The 23,448-nt window shown below is 36.3% G+C and overlaps 1 protein-coding gene across 1 annotated transcript; it reads left to right on the top strand.

Moving 5' to 3' along the window:
• Nucleotides 1-328: 328 nt before the first annotated feature.
• LOC141346542 (RNA-binding protein 26-like) lies at nt 329-14,862 on the top strand. Its single transcript, XM_073851432.1, has 23 exons — nt 329-484; nt 577-672; nt 946-1,064; nt 1,265-1,401; nt 1,993-2,081; nt 3,013-3,266; nt 4,350-4,616; nt 4,712-4,954; nt 5,874-6,014; nt 6,608-6,742; nt 6,873-6,984; nt 7,312-7,471; nt 7,580-7,744; nt 9,110-9,229; nt 9,330-9,395; nt 9,610-9,732; nt 9,837-9,911; nt 10,630-10,797; nt 10,896-11,000; nt 12,571-12,774; nt 12,858-12,944; nt 13,020-13,133; nt 14,111-14,862. Exons 2-23 carry the CDS (start codon nt 614-616, stop codon nt 14,198-14,200), a joined length of 3,033 nt encoding a protein of 1,010 aa, XP_073707533.1. The 5' UTR covers nt 329-484; nt 577-613; the 3' UTR covers nt 14,201-14,862.
• Nucleotides 14,863-23,448: the final 8,586 nt, after the last annotated feature.

The raw sequence follows: 23,448 nt of genomic DNA, 5'->3' as shown, positions 1-23,448 counted from the left end.
AGGGTACACATCACAAAATAAAAACTGATTACATTATATTAAAAAGATTATAAGGAGAAGGAGAGTGTTAGTATTTCTCGGTTTTATGAGTGCGGGTTCTCGCAATACATAACGAACCAATGTAATATTGAAATATGTTCAAATAACAATAAAGTGAAATTATTTAAAAACCTGTTTGGTAAATTTAGATGATTCTGCCTTCACACCGCAGTGGCCCCTTTAAGAAACTCTCTGCAAGTGACTGTGTGCAGCGGTGGGCAGCGTTCTCGCGAGATTTGCCCGCGAGAGTAAACAGTCGCCATTTCTCGAAAGTAAGAAAGAGCTGAAAGTGTGGCGGACAGTTCGTTCACATTCACACAGAAACCAACCCTGATAACTTCTCATTTAAAGACCGCATCTAAGCTTCCCGTTACCGGCTGTCTTCCCTGGCTGGTGTACAGTTACATGTGGTTTTCCAGTCGGAGTTAATGAGGGCGCTGAGTGAGTGAGTAATTGAGGCCTGACAGTACAAACACACTAACTTAACGTTACATCCCGACCGGACTATAAACTCACTATTGTTGGTTACTCTCACAGGGGCACAACTGCAGAATAAACAGCCCTCCTCTGAAAGATGATCATTGAAAACCTCGATGCCTTGAAGACATGGCTCTCGAAGACTCTTGAACCAATGTAAGTGATGATGCTGCTGCACTGTGCGTGTAAATGATGCTAGCAGCATGATTCAGATTTTTCTGAATGTCAGTGACTTTAGTTATTTTTGACAAATGCATTGGTTCATTTTTGTATATCGTCCATAAATTGTATTACTTATAATGCTTGCACATAGTTATCCTAGTAATCCCGAATTATCAGCAATTGTAAGTTGTGTCTTTTCTACAAACTGTAAAGATGTTGTAAGTTGTCTTATGAGTGTCAATGACTCTTTATGTGTCTGTCCAACAGATGTGATGCTGACCCTTCTGCTCTTGCGAAATATGTGGTTGCCTTGGTAAAGAAAGATAAATCGGAGAAGGAGTTGAAAGCACTATGCATTGACCAGTTGGATGTATTCCTTCAGAAAGGTATAATTCAACTATATCATGTTTGAACTAACTAGTAGGATGAGGATCAGGTCAAGTGCTTGCCGTTTTGTCACTTTTGGTATGATTTGGTTGACAGCTCAATGTCACTTTAATTACGGTCAGCCGCAGCGTATATCAGCTTATGTGAAGCATATTTAAATCTCTGAGGCTGTTAACATATTTTTTGCTTCTGCTTTCAGAGACGCAGACATTTGTGGACAAACTTTTTGAAGCTGTGAACGCAAAGAGTTACCTACCTCAACCAGAGCAGCCCACTTCCACAAGCAGAGCTGAAACTCACCAGCGCACAGAGAAAGATGACACGAAGAAAGAGGAGGTAAAATAAAATGAATCAGTTCACACAAGTCATTTTGAATGATACTACATTCCCGTTCAAAAAATTGGGGTCTGTATTTATTTATTTATTTATACATTAATAATCTTATTGAGCAAGCACATGTTAAATTGATCAAAACTGACAGTAAATATAAACAGTACGGTTTTTTTTCCTAAAAAAATGCTGCTATTTTGAACTTTGTTCATCAGAGAAAAAGATTAAGCAGCACAACATGAAAATAGTGAGAAATGTTTCAGCAAATTAGCATTTTAGAGTGATTTCTGAAGAATCATGTGACACTGAAGACTGGAGTAATTATGCTGAACATTCAACAGTTTAAAATTTATTCAAATATAAAAGATATTTTACATTTTAACAATACTTAACAATTTTATTATTTATACTGTTTTTGATCAAATAAATGCAGCCTTGGCAAACTGAAGATTATTATTTAAAAAAAAAAAACATTTTTAAAGTCCTACAGACCCCAAAGTTTTAAACTGTAGTCTACGTTTTGTAAATTTTGTCTGAAATGTCAGTTTTCTATTTTGTTTGATGGTATTGATTTCTGTTTTTTTTTTGCTTGAGCAGCCCAGCCGAGAGGAGGACAGAGACAAGAAATTCTCGAGGAGAATAAACCACAGTCCTCCATCTAGCTCCAGATACAGCCGAGACAGCAGGTGAGATTAACATTAAATATACGATTTTAATTTTAATTTTAGCTTTCCCAAAATGGCACACACATACATACAAACACTTCCAGTCAAATGTTTTTTAATGTTTTTTTTTTAAAGAAGTCTCTTCTTTTTACCAAGCCTGCATTTATTTTGTCCAAAGTACAGCAAAAACAGTAAAATAAAGTGCAATATTTTACTATTAAAAATACCTGTTTTCTATTTAAATATATTTTAAAATGTAATTTATTTCTGTGATTAAAGCCTAATTTGCCTAGTTGCATTCTAATATGCTGATTTGCTATTCAAGATACATTATTATTATCAATATTATCAATACAAAAACAGTTTGTATTTTTACATTTTTCCAGGATTCTTTGATGAATAGAAAGATCAGCATTTATCTGAAATAAAAAGCTTTTGTAACATTATACCATTCAAAAGCTTGGAGTCAGTACAATTTTTATTTTGCAAGGATGCTTTAAATTGATCAAAAGTGGTGATAAAGACGTGTATATAGTATTACTACAGACTTCTATTTCAGAAAAAAAGCTGTTTTTCTGAACCGTCTATTCATCAAAAAAAAACTGAAAATATTCTGCTCAACTGTTTTTAACTTAATATTTTTTTGGAGCAGCAAATCAGAATATTAGAATGATTTCTAAAGGATCATGTGACTGGAAGTATTGATGCTAAAAATAAATAATAAATTACATTTTAAAATGTATTTAAGTAGAAGTAGTTATTTTAAGTGGTAAAAATATTTTTAAAAAATTCTGTTTTTGCTGTACTTCGGATCAAATAAATGCAGGCCTGGTGAGCAGAAGAGACTTCTTTAAGAAACATTAAAAAACTTGACTTGTAATGTATATACATACATATTTCTTAAGCCACCAACTATCCTCATATTTTCTCTTCTATTTAAATTGAATTACAGGAGAGTAGACGACCGCAAGAAAGATGACCGCTCCAGGAAGCGAGAGTATGACCGTAACCCACCCAGAAGAGACTCATACAGAGAACGGTATAACCGCAGGAGAGAACGCAGCCGCAGTTACAGTCGCAGTCGTAGTCGCAGCTGGAGTAAAGACCGCAATCGTGACCGGGACAGAGAGCGAGATCGGGACAGAGACCGGGACCGCAGCCGATCACGATCTCGCACACGGACTCGATCTAGAAGCAGAAGCAGAGGTGAGGTGTCACTTTACTTTAATGATGTGGTATATTTTTTATATTTGAATTTGTATATGTGCTTATATTTTATAACTCATATTAATATATACTGCATGGAATATCTTTTACCGAAAAAAATGCAAATTCGTATAATTAAGTAGGGATGCACCAAATGTTCGGCAAGAGGATAAGTGAAAAAATAAAATAAACTAAGACAAAAATTATGATAATAACCATTACAACAGCTCTATTAATACATTTATTATAACATTCTTCTTTGCTCAGCAAGGCTGCATTTATTTGTATATTAAAAATGCATGCCTGATTCAAGAATGGTCTTAAAAATTGCCATAGAATATTATTTTACTAACTTATTAATTTTAAGTTAAATTGTGCTTTGTTGGTAGGCTATAATGTCCACTAGAATGTTAAAAATATTCAGTGTTAAGTAAATATTTTTAAATTGTTTTGTAGTGGTTTTAATGTATGCAATGGTGAGAAAAAAAAAATTACATGAGGGAAAAAATATGAAAAACCTTATTTGGTTATCGGCCTTTGGCCAAGAATTTTCATTTTGGTGCATCCCTATAATTAAGTAAAAAAAAAAAAAAAGTTTGAAGTTGGTGAGGTTTTTTAAAAATGTTTCTCATGTTCACCAAGGCTACATTTATTTGATAAAAAAAAAATACATTAAAACAGTAATAACGTTAAATATTGTGTAAATGTTCTTTCATTCATTTTATTTTAGAAATTTTAAATGTAATTTATTCCTTTGATGACGAAGCAAAATTCTCAACATCTTCACTGTAGCATGATGCTTCTGAAATCATTCTAATATGCTGATTTCTTATTTATGATTTTTAAAAATTTCTTACCTTATACTTTTGTGGAAACTGTGATACTTCCAGTATTCTTTGATGAATAGAAATTTAAAATTAACTGCATTTATTTGGCAATGGAAATCTTTTGTAAAATTATACATTTTGTCACTTTTTCTGAATAAAAGTATTAATTTTCCAAAAATATTTTAACTGTAGTATATTTAGAATCTTACTTGCATTACTTGCATTCTCCTGTTAAATACTTTTCTTGCCTTACTAGAGCGAGATTCTGGAAAGCCAAAATATGAGCACAGTCGCCCAGAACGTCAGGAGGGTGCTGCGGCCGGCGATGGCTACACCGCTACGCCTCTCACACCTGGGAACTCCTCTGCTCATTTCCCTGTACCCACCCTCAGTAGCACCATCACTGTCATCGCCCCCACCCACCATGGAAACAACACCACAGAGAGCTGGTCAGAATTCCCACAGGACCACACACCCTTCGGCAGAGGCGGCCCACCAAGAAAACGTTGTCGTGACTATGATGGTACAGAATTTTAAACTCTCTAATCGGTGAACCGCATTCATTACAGACTAAACCATCTTTATGTCAGTAACATCCTGATTTGGTTGTCTCTACAGAGAAAGGCTTCTGTATGCGGGGAGACATGTGCCCTTTCGATCACGGAAGTGATCCGGTGGTGGTGGAGGACGTTAATCTTCCCAGCATACTTCCTTTCCAGCCGCCGCCACCTCTTCCTGGAGTGGACGGCCCACCTCCTCCAGGTCTGCCACCCCCTCACTCACTCCTGACTCCACCGGTGAACCTCAGACCTCCTGTGCCCCCACCGGGCACCATGCCACCCAGCCTACCCCCTGTAGCAGGTATTTTTTAAAAACTTCTTATTTTAAAGGATTAGTCCACTTCCAAAATAAAAATTACCTGATAATTTACTCACCCACATGTCATCCAAGATGTTCATGTTTCTTCAGTTGCAAAGAAGTGTAAGTTTTTTGAGGAATACGTTAAAGGATTTTCCTCCAAATGGTGGACTTTAATGGTGCTCAACGGAATAAAGATTTAAAATGGAGTTTCAGTGCAGCTTCAAAGAGCTCTATACGATCCCAGCCGAGGATTGAGGGTTTTATCTAGCCAACTGATCTGTTTTTTTTTAAGTTATACTTTAAAAAAAAAAAAAAAAAAACTTTTTAACCTCAAATGCTCATCTTGTCTAGCTCTGTGAAGTGCATGCTTACTCTGTGCACTCCGGTTCAAGACAGTTAGTGCAAACTGAAAAATTCCCGTCTCATTTTCTCCTCCAACTTCAAAATCTTCCTTCATCGCTGCAGAAGTTCCAACCTAGTGTTTACAAAGTGAATGTGCAAGAAGAGTCAAACACCGTTTACAAAAAAAGTTAAAATGGCAATATAGGAAAGTTTTGAAGTTGGAGGAGAAAATGAGTTGGGAGTTTTTTGACATAGCCTAACTCTATTGAACAGGAGTGCACAGAGTACCCCATGTGCATTGCAGAGTTAGACAAGACGAGCATTTGTGGTTAAAAAAAAGTGTATAAATATGAACTTTATCCTCAACTGGGATAATTTAGAGCGCTTTGAAGCTGCATTTTTAACCTTCAGTCTGTTGAGCACCATAGAATTCCACTATATGGAGAAAAATCATGTTTTTACGACTAAAAAAAGAAAGACATGAATATCTTGGATGACGTGGAGTAAACCTTTAATGTATAATGAGTGTGTTTTTTATATATATATATATTAAATCTTCTGTTCCTTTCTTTTTCAGGTCCTCCTCCTCCTCTTCCTGCTTTGCAGCCCTCTGGTATGGATGGTCCACCAAACTCCATCACCAGCTCTGTGCCCACTATAGTCACATCAGGTGTCCGGCCTCCGATAACCCAGCCTCCACCACCCCTTTTTACTTCAGGTATGTGGTTATGAATGCAATATGTCTAATACAGTAATACAATGATGACTCAACTGGACAGTCATATCCTGAACCTGGACATATACTGAATCATAGGAGGATTTATGTAAATTATGACAAGTGTTAAAAAAAATCTTGCACCAAAACTAATCAAATGAATGGGGGGAAAACAAAAGTGTGGAATATGTCAGGGATCAATGTACAATCAGCCAGCAATAATCGTGAAATGCATTCTGGTGATTAGGACTCATCAGGTTAAGAGGTTTATTTTGCATTAATTATCGGATGACTACGTTATCTCACTTATTACACAGCTGCACCCTATCCCTAACCCTAGTGTTCAAAGGTTTGGGATCAGTAACATGTTTTAAAAAGATTTTGAAGTTTCTTATGCTTACCAAGGCTGCTTTTATTTGATCAAAAGTACAGTAGAACAATAATATGATTACAATTTAAAATTAACTGTTTTCTATTTGAATATATTTTAAATTGTAATTTATTCCTGTGATGACAAAGCAGAATTTTCAGAATCTTCAGTGTCACATGATCCTTCAGAAATCATTCTAATATGCTGATTTTTTTATAATATATAGATTCGTTTGAGCCAGAGGTGTATAATCCTGAAGCCCCCAGCATGACCTCACGGCCCATGTACAGACACAGAGTCAATGCTCAGCGGCCCAATCTGATTGGTCTGACCATGGGAGAAGTGGATCTGCCTCCTAGAGGTAACTGTGAGCTCTGGCCTCCCTGCTAAACCAGCTCTTTTATTTATTTTTCGTCCTAAAGAATTTAAATGCAGCTTAACAGATTTTCTCATTCTTTACTTCAGTCTTTTTGTTTGTGTAATTCTTTCAGAGAAAATGTCAAACAGCAACAGCGCGCGGATAGTTTTAGAATCAGACTCCAGGAAGAGAGGAGTAGGAATGCATGATGGAGCAATTCCTGCAAAGAAACCCTGGTTTGACAAGTAAGATAGTCATTCAAATATTTTGTTAAAAACTTTACAAATATTTTTTTAAAAGAGTAAAAATGATCTCTGATTTTAAACCATGAAGTATGAAATGGGTCAAGTTAAAATTATTTTCTAAGGTAAAATAGATGCATAAAAGGGTGCATGTATTTGAATATGAATGCAGTCTTTATCAAGACGTTTAATCAATTTCTCCAATCAAATACTTGATTGCGCACACATAAAGTATCCATTTTTTTTGGTGCTGTGAATTTTTTAAAATTACAAGTCTATTTCATTACTATTATTTGAACTCAATGTGCATGTGTTTCTTTTGCTCTACAGACCAAACTTCAACAAACCCAACCACCATGGCTTTCAAAGGAAAATGCCCTACTCTTCAGCAAACACCAAACTGGCCATCCGTCAGATTCCTCCTGAACTCAACAACATCAGCAAACTAAATGAGCACTTCAGCAAGTTTGGCACCATTGTTAACCTCCAGGTATTATTACTCAAATAAGCCTGTGATGGTTAAAAGTCAACACTTGTGATATCTCATATGGCATTCATGATGTTAAAGATTCAGGTTAATGTTGACATTATGTTTCAGGTGGCATATAATAATGACCCAGAAGGGGCGCTGATCCAGTTTGCCTCTCCTGATGAAGCCAGACGGGCCATGCAGAGCACAGAGGCAGTACTCAACAACCGCTTCATCAGAGTACACTGGCACAGAGAGGACGGAGTGGAGCACGTACACCCTACGCCACATCCGGTATGAAATCCTCCTGACTTAGGACAAATGGGCAGAATTGAACCATTAGAATTATTAGCAGTTGACCAATATTTTATGAGTGACCAATGCCACTAAAATATACATTTAAATTTAATTGTGATTTAAATATATATTTTACTGTATTTATTAGGGAGAGGATTTTATTAAAGGTAGTGACTTAAACATTGGTAAATGAGACGCACACATTTTAAATAAAATGATCACAATTTTTTTGTATATAGTAACTAAGACATTTATAATTTTATATTTTACATGCACAATGCAGTCAGCAATACAATTCATATATATATTTTATATATGACCCTGAACCAGTCATAAGACTGAAAGCTGAAATAAGCTGAATAAATAAGTTTTCCATTGATGAATTATTTGTTAGGATAGGACAATATTTGGCTGAGATACAACTATTTAAAAATCTGGAATCTGAGGGTGCAAAAAAAAATAAAAATATTGAGAAAATACTTTTTAATTGTCAAGAAAATTATACTTTTTCAAATAAGTAACGCCAGTTACCCCCCCGCCCCCCATTTATTGATTTAAAGCTCTCCTGTCCTCATTTCGAGAGAAATTGTGATTTAAGATGTTATCTAGAATAAATGTAAACATGCCAAAAAATTCTCTCACTCACTAAAAATCAGATATAGTATTCCTCAAAATAAATATAAACAGTTAAATTCAGTGCAAACCTGCAATAATTAAATATGTTAAATAACACAAATATCCTTTGTATTATTTAATCACATTTTATTAATAAGCAAACTAATATACTAAAAAGCAAAAATTTCTCAAGATAAACAAACATTTTGTTCTCATTTTTATTTATTTATTTTTATTGATAAAGAGTTATTTTTCTTCTGCGGTCTACTGTTCAGGCATGAACTTACTTTTCTCTAAGCCCGAGGCTTTTGGTGTGAAAAAGCTTTTACATTTGCCAAAAATATAACTTTTTATATTAAAAACAAACAAGCAAGCCCTGCCCAGATTTAAAAAGTAATGCAAAAGTAATGTAAAGCATTACTTTCCATAAAAAGTAACTAAGTACCGGAATTAGTTACTTTTTTAGGGAGTAACTTAATATAATAATGCATTACTTTTAAAAGTAACTTTGCCCAACACTGCTAATTACTACCCGTAATACTTTTCTTCACAACACAAAAAAAATTCCTACATAGTTTACAGTACAAATCCCTTTATGGCAATTTCTTACAATAATGAGTCCTTTTATTGTGCATGCTCTGAATGTTGAGTTTGTTAGGCACACATGATGATCAATGCATATGCACTTTTACATATTGGAAATTTTCCACCTGTAAAATCTGATTGTGTAATTTTTGTTTTTTGTAGAGCATGCAGACTGCCCAGGAGCCTGCGGTGACCACACTGAAACAGTCAGTGAAAGACCGGCTCGGACCCCTGCCCACAGCCCACCCTGAACCCTCACACAACCCCGGCGGCCCTCTACAGGTCAGTATGTCTCTAATTGTTGCTGAACGTCTGTACTTGCATGTGTGCTTTGTCTTTGTCATCTCAGATCTTAGCATATCTCTGTTTCTGTTCTCTACAGAACACAAACAAGGGTTCAGTCAAGGATCGTCTGGGCCTCTCTAAACCAGCTGGCCTTGGAGGAAAGGTTTGTTTTCATAGTTTGCATAGCCAGGCTTTGTACTGTTATCAGAAAGCCTACTCCATGTTGCAGTCTATAAACCTCCCACTTGCACTTTTAGGTTCTGTTTGCATTTGTGTAAAATATGCCATCTTGTTGTGGCCCACTGGCTTTTTTTGAGACCCTTCTATATTTATACATGATGTAAAATCTCTTGGTAAAGTCTTTAATTTCTGCACAGGTCTTTTCCACGTCTACTGGCTTGACTAAGACTGTTTATAACCCAGCTGCACTGAAGGCTGGCCAGAAGGGAGTGCCGTTTGGGACGACTGTGAGTGCAGAAGATGCCCTGAAAAGAAAACGGGTTTGTATTATTGTGCTGGAATAAACAATCTGCAAGTAGCAAATTTTATGTTTGTGTTAGCAGTGTTGAACTACTGTAAATGTGCTCCTGTCGTTCTCCAACAGGAGGCGCTGAAACTTCAGCAGGATGTTCGGAAGAAGAAACAGGAGATTTTGGAGAAGCACATTCAGACTCAGAAGGTGTGAAATTAATTGTTGTTGTCTTGTTCATATGTTAATTTTATTAGAAAAATGCTCAGTTGTTTGCTAGGTGTCACTATCAGTTGAACAGCTTTATTTAAATAAGTTAAAGTACACTACCATTTAAAAATTTGGGATTTTTTTAAAACAATACTTTTACTCATTAAAGGCATATATAATGTCTTCCTATTCATCAAAGAATCCTGAAAAAAATGTATCACTGTTTCCACAAAAATATAAAACGGCACAACTGTTTTCAACTTTGATATTAAAAAACAGTTTAAGCACCATACCAGCATATTAAAATGATTGTGACACTTCAGCTTTATTCGACTAGAAAACATTTTTTCTATATATTTTATAAAAAATAATATTTTATTTATCTTAACTAATTTTTTTTTTTTTTTTGTAAGTTTATTTTATAGAAACCTGAAACATAGTACCGACTTCATTACCTCAAAAGTGCAATAAAATGAACTTGCTACAAAAAGTCTCAAAAACACAGCTTGCAGACTAGTGATAGAAACAAGTATTTCGAAGTCAGTCTTGATGTTAGGTAGTCTGTGATATTTGACAAGCTCATGAATCAAAGTTTCACTTTACTTCTGATATCAGCAGGCTTCTGTAAGACCTTGATTTAGTGACGACACTGGGGTTTTGCTTTTTTAACTTTGTACATAAACTGCATTATAAGATTTGAAAACCTGTGTGTCTTCAGCTTCTGATATCTAAGCTGGAGAAGAACAAGACCATGAAGGCGGAGGATAAAGCTCAGATCATGCAGACCCTCACCGCCCTCACCAACAGCATCACCAAACTACAGGAGGAGATGAAAGGACTGTCCAGTCCTAATGCCCTCAGAACAACAGTCAAGAGCAAAGCTCAGGTACACGCTCAGTTTTATAGCACAAAACATTTCTGCAAATGTATAACACATGTACAATTTTTCTACGTATGTATATTCTGATGCATCTTCGTTTTCAGGCTCAAAAGGAGCTCCTGGACACAGAGTTAGACCTTTATAAGAAAATGCAGGCAGGAGAGGACACTGCTGAGCTCAAGATCAAATACACTCAGCTGCAGTTAGAGGTATTTCACAAAGATACAATAAGCTCTGGTTTTGAGCTCATTTTTGTTTGTTTATTTCGGTCCCACTTTACATTAGGTGGCCTAGGTTACACTACTGTGTACTTACATTTAAATTAATCATTTGGTACAATGTACTTATTGTGTACATACAAGTATTTACATTGTACTTATCTTTTTTTTAAACTGTATGTAATTACATTTGTAATTAATTTCTGTAATTACTACTGTTGGCCCATGCCTTACACCCTAACCCACCCTTATACCTACCCAAACCACCAATCCTGTCCCTAACCTTACCCATATCCCAATCTAATAGAAGCAAAAGTGTTTTGCATTGCAATGTTAATGCAATATTAAGTACATTGTACTTATTTTTTGATGTAAGTACATAATAGTTAAGGCCAAATTTAGACGTAAGTCTAAATGACACTGGAAAATAAAAAAATAAAAACTGAAAATAAAATGTTCATAACTGTAATAGTTTAGAAATGATACTTAAATAAAAACCAGCAGTTAAAAAATAATAAACTAGACATAGTGATCACTTTTTTTTTTAAGCAAGTACCATAAGGAACATTTAAAATCATACACTACTAGTCAAAAGTTTTTGAACAGTAAGATTTTTAAAGATGTCTCTTCTCACCAAGCCTGCATTCATTTGATCCAAAGTACAGCAAAAACAGTAACATTTTGAAATGTTTTTACTATTTAAAATAACTGTTTTTCTATTTGAATGTTTTAAAATGTGATTTTAAAGCTAAATTGTTAGCATCATTAATCCAGCCACATGATCCTTTAGAAACCATTCTAATATTCTGATTTGCTGCAACATTTATTATTTATTGTATTGAGTAGATTATTATTATTATTATTATTATTATTATTTTTTTTTTAGATGATTAAAAATCTTTTATAGACATTATAATGAATAGACATTATAAATGTCTTTATCACTTTTGATCAATTTAAAGCATCCTTGCTAAACAAAAGTATTAATTCAAGTGTTTGAATGGTATAATGTTATTGTTATTTTAGATGAATGCTGATCTTTGGATCTGTCTATTCATCAAAGAATCCTGAAAATGTACTGTTTAACTGTTTTAAATATTGATGATGATGATAATAATAAAAAATGTTTGTTGAACAGCAAATCAGCATGTTAAGATGATTTCTGAAGGATCGTGTGACACTGAAGTTTGGAGTAATGATGCTAATAATGTAGCTTTGATCACAGAAATAAATTACATTTTAAAATATATTCAAATAGAAAGCAGTTATTTTAAATGGTAAAAATATTTCACAATATTACGGCTTTTGCTGTATTTTGAATTGGATACATGCAGGCTTGGTGAGCATAAAATAATTCTTTAAAAACCAAAAACAAAATCTTGACTGGTAGTGTATTTACTGAAATTGTACCAATGAAATTTGAAAATTCATGAGAAACTAAAATTTTATTCAAATTGTGAATGGCTTATGAACAAAACTCATTCTCAGTCCTTCCACTGAGTGGCACTGCAGTGCTACTTAAGCTCCATGTGCTTATATTAGATCTTTTCAATTCATTCAGGCTGCCAAAAGGGGGCTTCTGACCCCAGGACGTGGGAGGGGGGCCCACAGCAGGGGTCGGGGAGCCCTGAGGAGCCGAGGCCGAGGGATTCGTGGACGTGGGAGAGGAGTCCCAACTCACGCTGTGGTGGATCATCGACCCAGAGCTTTAGAGATCAGCGGTTTCACTGAGGCGGATCGAGTCGACCTGCTGCCACACTTCGCAGTGAGTAATTTTAAAGGGCACACTGCATCCTTGCTATCATGTATGTCTTCAAGTCATAACTGGTTTTTCAACTAACCCTCCAGCAATACGGGGAGATTGAAGATTGCCAGATGGAGGATTCCAGTCTTAGTGCCATCATTAAATACAAAACCCGTGGAGAGGCAGAACAGGTACTGACATATTCCCATAAACATCAGTGGACATGTAAATGTTTGCCTTGTCTAAACTTCAACTCTGGTTCTCAGGCGGCCATCCACGGTGTTCGGTTTAATAATCAGGAGTTGCGTTTGGCCTGGCACAAGCCTGCAGCTTCACTCAACACGACAGACCCGGATGAGGTTGAACCTGAGGATGAGGAGGTATACCCTGAATTACTGTTCACTTCAAGTGTATTTGGTTTGCTCTGTTTGCTGTTCTTGAGCAGCAAATCAACATATTTGCTTTGGGACTGCTGAAAATTCAGCTTTGCATCACAGAAATTTAATTGCGTTTTAAAATATATTAAACCAGGGAAAAGTCTTTTTTGGATTTTTCTTTTTTTGGAGATTTTGGGCTTTTTTGTTTTTCATAAAGTGTTGTGTTTTTTTTTTTTTTTTTTTACTAGTGGAAGGAAAATATCCAAAAACTACTGTTAAGTGTTTTTTTTATAGCACTTTATCTGTTTGTGTCAATATATTTTAATTACAATGCATATTTTTAAAGGCTGCTTTCTCAAAATGAGTTTTTTTTTTCCTCCTACACTGAGCCATAAATCTCCACTTCAGTTACGCTTACACACACCAAACTTTACATTTTTATTCCTGTCTATATCCTGAAGGCTTTTACTGAGGGATTTTTTTTGTATATAATTTGCTTGATTTTATACATTTTATTCCTCAAAAAATGGTAAAAAAAAGTGTTTCCTGTCTGTTCTTCTTCTTTTTTTATTATGACAAAATGAGACCCCAAATTTCCTCTGTAAAAGCTTTTGACTCTAATATGTCAAAAAATTAAACAAGAATTTTGAAACTGACTTCATCCAGTGTTTAGATTTTTGTACTAGAAATGTATGCAAATTAGCACATTTAATTACGTAATGGCTTATTTGCAAATTTAAACCTAACATTTTAGAAAACGTGTAATACAAAAATTGTTTGCAATTATCAAAGTGATCAATCAACTGTGTAAGTAAAGTGATAACTATTTTTTTTTTTTTACCCTATTCACCTGCAGTGTCTTGCATTAAATTGTAGTTATATTTCATTGTATTACCTGCTCACATGTAGCTGAGTGACTATACCATGGTATCATTATGCATTAATTTGATTCTGAGTGTTTGTTTTCTGATTGGCTGCAGTTTCCAGAGGATTCTCTCGTGGACGATTCTCTGCTGCAGGATGATGACGAAGAGGAAGACGATAACGAGTCGCGCTCATGGCGCAGATGAAGATGAAGTCGTGTGTCCAGTCCTGCTGCACTGCAACACTCGAACGCGTCGAATCTTGAGTTCTGTGTTTTTGAAATGGTTGTTTTTAAAAATCTGATTTACATTTCATTCTTTTATTTTACTTATCAAACCTATAGAAAACGTTACTCAAAAGGCTGTGAATTTCAATTACTGAGATGTAAGATAACGAATGATTTAGTTTCTCGCCGTCATTCTAGTTTTATTTTGTATCGTGTCAAAACATTGACTAACTTTTGGCGGCTGCATTTTTTTTTTTAATTTTGTGGTCAGTGTGTTGACCCAAAGTTCTGAAAATGTTACAGTTTGAGACATATTTCAAAGACAGCAGTAGAACATTGTTATAAAACACGTTGTATGCTTTCCTTAGTGTATAATCAGCCTGATGAGGATGTAGCTTTTTTGTGTACATATTTTATGTAACAATTTTAATGGTTTGTATGAATTCTTTGCTTCTGGATTCATCTCCTGAGTTTAATTTTGAAATGTAAAAAAAATAAAGAATTGAAATGGTCTAGAAAAAATATCAGCTGCAAAAAAAGAAAAAGAAAAAAAGAAAAAATATTGAGAGCTCTGCTGCAAAAGCAGCATTGAGAACAAAAAAAAATCTGAACAGCTGAATAAAGACCATTTCAACACCCCACCCCCCCAATCCTCACAAAAAGAGCAAATTTCCTAAACATATCATGCACCGCAATACCAGCAAGTAAGTATGGAACACATACAGAATAAAATGAGGTAAGCAAAGTGTTTTAAATATTACTTTCCACCTTTTATTTATTTATTTTTTCAAGTGGCTAACTCAAATTTTGTCCATTAGGATATGTGTGGGGATGCAGTTGCAAAAAAATGACGTCCCGTTACAAATCGGTATGGTCTTTCACATTCACATTCTTAATGCCCTTTCCTAGTTGTTTGGACATTTTAATGTCAACTTATGATGAAACTCCCCACCTCTGTTCCCACAGGACACTAAAACCTGTTTTTACAATATTTGTTGACCCTTGACGCCATCGCACCATCCTGGAGACTCGCATCCGCCCTCCCTTACAACCTCGGAGCATCACATTTGCATAGTGGAGAACGAATTGCCCAATCAGAGCTGTAGCAGTCGGTGATGTGGCTCTCCCACCTTGGTGCCTGTCATGGAAGCTCAGCTAATTGTGAAGAATTCGATTTGCTCTTGGAGTGTGCCATGAAGCTCGGCTTTACCCCCACCAACTAAACCTCGCCCGGCCCAGCAAGGGGGCCCTTAAGTGGACGCTCACCCCCTCCTACACGGCCTCATGCTGCACTCCTCTCCCAATACCCCCTCCGTCGGTCGCTGGGACCTGATCTCTCACCATCATACAGGCCTAAAGTGAGTGTAAGTGTGTGTGTGTGTCCTATTCCTCCCCTAGTTAAAAATTGACCTTTGACCTCCCTCCCAGTGTAATATAACATTTTAATAAGCTTTCTTGGGTCAGTTAGTGTGTCGTTACTATGGAGATTGTCGCGGTTTGTGAGGGATGTAAATCGCAGTTTTTAAATAGGCCTATTTAATCTGAGGGACCCCCACAGTCTGACTACTCTGTAATGAAGTGATGTATTTGTTAAACTCAGACTCATCGTGAGCTGCGAGTCCATGAGGCGAAGCATTTCCGGCGGAGTAAACCACCTAATGCATTTACCACCGAAAACGTGGGATAACTAGTTTAGAGCGTGTCGGCTAACGCGTTTACATTGGCCCAGTCGTTTGTAAAGACTCTTTAATGTGTAATTTGTGTCAGTAAGACAAATGGGTTGATTTCTTAATGATGAAGTGAATGATGTTTGACTCTGAAACCTAGAATCGAAAACAAGGTGTGAAGTTAGCAGACATTTTATTGTCTGATCAAATCAAATCATCTTTTTTGTTTTTTTATTAAAATCATCTCCAAATGCTCGTCTGCGATGGGTGACGGTGGCCCAGCATTTCTCCTAGCCTCCTGGTAGTGCTGAGAAAGTCTTTAATATTTTATGCGATCACGGGCCTCTATAAGCAAATTTCAGTCCCCGGCAAGTTCAGCCAAAACATGATTAATTTAGTGTTTATCCCCGACATCCTTTAAAAAAAACAAAACCCCCTCGGCCAGACGTGCAGAGCTCAGTTTGAGACTAAATCTTTAGCTCTATATCATAATACAGGCCTGAGGAGGAATCTTTGGTGGGGCCACATTTTCTTATTTGGGTATCTGAGAAAGGAAGACTGAGCTACTTTGAACTGGGTTTCATACCGCTGTGCGCTGGTCAATATAGATTGAGCAGTTCCCACTGTTTCTAAGCATAATTTTTATTTATTTATTTTGCATGTTCTTTAATTTTTTTTTGTTTTGGTGAAATGCTCCAGTGAAGTAAGATCATTTACTTAAAAGATTTTACAGTTTAATCAGTTTTAAACTTTAGATTAACTAAAGTGTAACCAAGAATACTTAGTGATCCTAAGCCTTTTAGCCCCTTAAGTGCCACCCCCATTTTTGAACATAGACATTGAAGTGCAATATCCAAACTTAAATGGTTATAATTCATGAATGCTTTAGAATTTAGACCCTAATGTTGGACAAAAGTGTTTTTTTTTTTTTTTTTTTTTTTTTTATTAAAGAAGACAATCTGCAGAGGAAGTGGAATTATTTCAAAATATTAAAGTATCAAAAAGTTATACAAGTTCAATATAAACAAATATTTTACAAATTTTTTTTTAATCCAAAATTGCTATAAATTTAAAGCCTTATGTCTACAGAAATTTCAAATTTGAAGTTAGTACAGAAATACTGAGGTTCCTGTGAGATTTTATTTAGGGCATTTTGCCAAAAACAGACTCAGACCTTTTTGATTATGTATTTTGTCAAGATTATAAAAAATTTATTCTAAAAGGCGTAATACATTTTGTAATAATATACTTGACACCGCCCACCTATGGGGAGGAGACCACTAAAAGATTTTAAAGTACCATTTTAATGTTAATGCAATATCCTATTTCAAAAAGAATGAATTTTAAAGGTGTCATAGAATGCATGGATACAACATTTTAAATTGTTCTCTGATATCTACATAGAAGGTATATGGCTTAGGAAAGGGCAAAAATTCTCCAGAAACAGTTTTACAGGTCCATTTACAACCCTAGGATTTGTCGCTAAAATGAAATTGTCTGTTATTGCCTTATTTGGAAGGTTTATGAATAATAATGAAGAGCTCTGCTCCGATTGGCTGTTTCACAGAGCGGAGGAAAATATATATGTAATTATGGAGCTCGAGCCGCTATTATTATGCGGAGCATTGAAACTGCCGTTTTGAAAGCACGATAACTTTTTACTTTCACTTTTTGCGATCACAGGGGCTTTGTGTAACATTATACTACAGCGGCAGTACTTACCACATTTGACAAGTTTAGATGCTGTCGGCAGTGATCAGGATCTGCAAATCATTTGCTATCGTCCGCGCAGTCATTTCTCCTTACTCTGTTTATTTAGTGCAATGTAACAGGCTATCCTTAGCAAGAAGCTAACCACGTCCCTTCAGTGACTTGGCTTATTTTATTAGAACGCCTTATTTTCCGTGCCTTTCTGAGTTCAGACACCAGTCCATCCCTGCACAGAACATCTCCTGCACAACCTGGAACATAACATTTATTTCTATGATCTGCCATTTTCGCTATTGTCCTCGCTTTGTTTTTTCACAATAGCTTACCCGCAGAACATCTGATGATTAGGCGATGCAAATGTTGGGGGCGTAACTATTAATGATCCCGAGACTATAACATCATTAGGGGTGGGAGAAAAAATCGATTCTCCGATGCATCGCGATTCTCTCTTCAACGATTCTGAATCGATTCCTAATATTTCAGAATCGATTCTGAGCTTGTTTTTTTTTTCCGCATATGGCACGTGTGCGGGCTAGAGACGCTGCCGGCTTCATTGCACAGCATTTGCACTGTGAGACTCGTGCGCACTGCTTGACATTGTGTGCTTCCACCCGCCGTGTTTTACTTAAGTAATGCTTTCATTTCTGCCGTCTGGAATGCAGTACTATTAGATGCACTGACAGACTTTCGCGTGCGCTTTGTGTTTGTTCGTCCTAAAGCTCGATTGCAGATGCGGTTAAATGCACTTGCGTTTTCAAATAGTTTTAAACGAAACTGTAATACAGTCAGTTATGTTTTTAGAGCAGGACAAAACATCTGATATATCGAAATAGATCTGTGCATCAGTGGCGTTCCGTCCATATAAGCTGCTAATGCTCCACATACCCAGGCTGTCAGAGAGAATGCGTTCACGTGTTAAATAATATAAACATGCTTATAAGTTGATCCCTTATTTGAGATTGAATCTTCCGGGCAAGCAGATTCTCCGCATCTTCCTCGACTCCTCAGAATTGTTGCGCATTCTCTGTTTTTCTGTCATGCGCATGACTTTATTCGCGGGGTAAGCTGTCCGCGAAGCGCTCGCCCAAGCGGAAAAACGCGCTGTTGCTGCCAGATCCTGATCGTCGAAAATCATATTGTGTTTGATGCACAACTTACTCGACTAAATCAAATGAAAAACAAAAACAAAAAAACATCCTAACTGTTTATTATCATAATTTCTCAACAATTCAAAATGTGAAAGTCCACTGAAAAAAATAGCCCATATAAAATGTCTATAATTTTTTTAAATAATAATAAACAGGGAAAAGAGGAAATATTAAAATATGATTTCGTCTCTGATTTTACTGGTTTCTAAATAATCTAAAGATATAATTATTTTTGGTATTACTGGTGGTTTTAGCACTAAGCATGCCTGGTTAAAAAAAAATGTCACCGTTCGCCACTGCTGTGCATTAGTTTGTTAAAGCTGCCTGTCTATGATCTCATCAGTAATAATAAAACGGCAGTAATGCTGAGGAAAAAAGAAAAACTATTGTCTGTAAACTTTCAGACACCTAAAGAACACTTATTTTAAATAAGTAATTGTTTTAAAAAGTTTCTTGCTTATATAGTAAAAATAAAGTAAAATTGGCACAAAATAAATTTGATATAAAACATATGAAAATGTAGCCGTGTGCAGTACTATTGAAAACTAAGAATGTGAGCAACATGATATTTAGTTAATAATGAAAACAGTAATTAAATTAAATTGAATCTTGAAACCAGTGAAGATTGACACACCTACTTTTACAGAGATTTCAACTATAAACAAAAAGCATGTAAACTGCAATTTTACATGTTTTTAAAATTGTAAAGTTGTATTTGCACAGCAGAAGAATTAATTGGGGAAAAAATAACAGTTTTACATTTTATGGCACCTTTAAGGTTTTAAGCTTTCAAATGATATTAATTTATTATTTCTAAAATATGTGATGAAGAAAAAATACAACGAAATGAAGAATGATGACAGGCCCACTTGACATCACACAATGTTATCTATTACTCACCCTCATGTCGTTTCAAACCCGTCAGACTGCATAACTAGAATAGGTATTTCTGTTATTATGTATTTTTGGAATTATGTATGTACATTTTGGGAAATGTTTTATGTAATTGTGTTTATCTTGTATTGTCAAATGTAGTGAAAAGTGTCGTTCATCAGTTAATTATGTTTAAAGTGTAGGTATAATAAGCTTGGCTTCAGCCTACACCTTTTACAGCAATTATGTTTTACGTTATGTTTATTTATTTATTTTTGTGAAAAGTTGTCTGTGAGGCCCAAAATAAAATTAATTGACACTTTACAAGTTCATGAAGAGATTGTAAAAGAAATCCATATGAATTTGGAGCAGCTTGAGGGCGAGTAATGTGAGAATGTAAATTTTTAGGTGGCCTGTCCCTTTAAATGATTACGAAACAGTGGAAAGTTGTTCTGTATGTTAAAGCTGTGGTCATATTGTGGACTTGAGCATGCACAATATAGACTGTCACACTCTAGGGTTTCTGTTTTTAAAAGGAAAGGAGGTGACGTGAGGTGACCCATACTAGGAATTTGTGCTCTGCATTTAACCCATCCAAGTGCACACACACAGTTGTGAACACACACCCAGAGCAGTGGGTAGCCATTGCTGCGGCGCCCGGGGAGCAGTTGGGGGTTTCGGTGCCTTGCTCAAGGGACCTGAGACTCGAACCCACAACCTTTGGGTTACAAGTCTGACTCTCTACCATTAGGCCACGGCTGTCCCCAAATGTAATAAATTATAATAAATTACACAGCCCTGCGTCTTAAAGAAAAATTAAACTGATTTGCAAAAAGGCCAAATTTGACCTAATTTGAGTTCAAGATTATCAATAAAAGCGCACAAAATAAGAATGATGGAATTTTTAAATTATATGTGACCCTGGATTAAAAAAACAGTCTTAAGTAGCACGATTATATTTGATCATTATTATAAAATCATGTTCCATGAAGATATTTTGTAAATTTCCCACCATAAATATCAAAACTTAATTTTTCCATTAGTATAATGCATTGCTAAGAACTTCATTTGGACAACTTTAAAGGCAACTTTCTTAGCATTTCGATTTTTTTGCACCCTCAGATTCCAGATTTTCATGTAGTTGTATCTTGGTCAAATATAGTCTTATCCTAACAAAGCATACATCAGTGGAAAGCTTATTTATTTAGCTTTCAGAAGAAAAATAATTACCCTTATGACTGGTTTTGTGGTCCAGGGTCACATGTATGTATCAACTTTAATGCACTTATAACAAAAGCAGTGAAATGTCAAAAGCATGATAAAAAGTCTTCAGAATCAGGCATAAAATAATGTCAGAATCATTTCACATGAAAATGGGCTGAAAATTTAAGAGAGATATGAAGCTTGTGCCAGTTTTTCTGATGATTATCGGATAATACAAGACTTTTCATCTCAAAAATGATTGGAATCAGCAAGCCGAAATCGATAAGAAACAAGTACTGGATTTCATTCCATAAACATGATGTAGGGTGGTGTAATAAATCACCAATGATTTGCATTCAAAATCTGAAGCATTTCTGCAGCTCTGCGAACTTGCAGCTTTGAAGTTGGCGCTTTTTGAATTGGATTGGATTGGATAATTGGATTAGATCATTGAATCCTATTAGACCAATAGCATCACGTTCAAAAATGACCAACGAGTTTCCATATTTGTTGTATTTAAAACTTGACTCTTCTGTAGTTATATCGTGTACTAAGACCAGCGGAAATGCAAAGCTGCGAGTTTCTAGGCTGATAAGATTAGGAACTACACTTCCATTCCGGCGTAATAGTCAAAGAAGTTTTCTGCCGTAATATGGCCGAAGCAGGAGCAGTAATACCACGCAGCACATGTGCAAATGCTAAACTAGCTGGGAACTCATTTCTGATAATACTCCGCCTGCTTCAGCCTTATTACGGCTAAAAGCATAATTAAGACAAACGAGCCGTTTTTGAGATTGACCGTGATTTCGTTTTGTGGTCAATGGCCGGTGAATGAGAATACTAGGGGCATAAATTTGAGCGCATCAAAATCAATATTTTTACGACACTAAGAAGGCTCGACACACCATGAAACTTTGCTCGAAGTATCGCCTGGGTCTCTACACATGAACTCGAGCATTGAGAACATTGTTTGTGTACACAGAGTTTACTAAAAAGAAAGGTTTTAAACAACTCGGTTTCACTTTTTGGGTTTCCGCTCGCGACCGTCTTGCCAGTCAAGAGGTGTCGATCTCCGAATGCGAGGATGGATAGCTCCTAAAGCATATTTAAAATATCGATTTTGATGAGCTCAAATTTATGCCCCTAGTACTCCCATTCACCGGCCATTGAAAACAAAACGAAATCACGGTCTATCTCAAAAACGGCTCGTTTGTCGTAATTATGCTTTTAGATATATGTTTGTCTCGTTTACAGTAAAAAAAACAGCCCAGGTTGCATTTTGGCAATAGTTATCCTTTAACTTTTTTGTAATACATATGATATGAGCATGAGATTGTGTTTCTGGTGTTCCACGTTTACATGCATGTAATTCATTCATGTAATTCAAGTCATTTTTAACTTCAAGGCTAGCCTAGAATCTAGACGCGCCCCTAGAGGCAGCAAATTACATTTGCTTCCAAGGGCAGTCTAGTTACTCTCCGTTCACTTGAGATTTCTAAAAATCCAAAATCGACCGGACCAATCACGAGTCGGTGGGCGGGTTTAACACGATGACGACTGACCTGCGACCATAAGTTCCGTCAGACATTCTCTGGTCCCGTGAGAGATGGAGCGATGGCTGCTGCTAGCGAACAACTTTCTTTCGAATCGGCTTTGGCCGCCACTCTGAAAGACTTGAAGTTAAGCTTTTCTCTGAGAAAAGAACAAGAAACTGCACTGAGGTCGTTCTTACAAAAGAAGGATGTATTTGGAGTTTTGCCAACCGGATACGGCAAAAGTTTGATCTACCAGCTAGCTCAGCTGGTGGGAAAACCCATGGGAAACCGTTTATCCCACCCCTCCGGTTGAGCCCTGTCTATGGAGAGTGCCCAGACCCTACATTTATGTGGGTCTGGCTTGTCAGGCTAGTTCAAGGCCCCCTAATGTCAAAATAGCCCTCTTACAAAAACAAAAAATGTGCTTTTTATTTGGAGTGTTTTAGAAGTTCACATAAGATGAATTAAATTTTTGTTAAAATTTATTGGCGCACTCCTGAAATTGTCACAGCTTCCTTGTTGAGAACCACAGATAAATTTCTTGATGAATTAATTAGATGAATTAATTGCAATTTTACAGAAGATGGGAACAGAAGTATGAGGGATTTCAATCCAGTGCTTATAATGACCGATTACAGTAGCTGTTTTTTTTTTCTCTCTCTCTCTCTCTGGGTGAGTTGTCAAGAGTCGCTCCATCTGTCTCACTCTGCAGTGTCGGTAAAGGTGCTGACAGAAGCTTTGGCTGTTTGAACTTTACAGTGGCCTTGTCATGCAGACAACTGCCCTCAGCTGAACCACAAATCCCAGATTCCCCAGCAACACGGCAAAATTAGCTCCATAAATCAGAGGGGCTTCTGGGAATAGGCCTTGTGTTGCCAGGGGCAATGGATCATCCCAGATACTGGTGTCAGGGGTGCGCGAATCTGGATGCCACAGGACTGGAGACCGCAGGCAGATCCAGCCATCACTCCTGTTAAAAATACTCCAGTGAAGTCAGTGAGAAACACACGGGCAGGAGCTGCCAAAAGTGTCTGTCGGTGTGAATGTTCACACGTACGTACATAGAAAGCACTCTTTCTGTTTTTATTTGCA

This window comes from Garra rufa, chromosome 12, assembly GCF_049309525.1.
Source record: "Garra rufa chromosome 12, GarRuf1.0, whole genome shotgun sequence".
Classification (NCBI taxonomy): Eukaryota; Metazoa; Chordata; class Actinopteri; order Cypriniformes; family Cyprinidae; genus Garra; species Garra rufa.
Note: the sequence above shows the minus strand (reverse complement) of the source record. Positions and strands in the feature narration are given on the sequence as shown.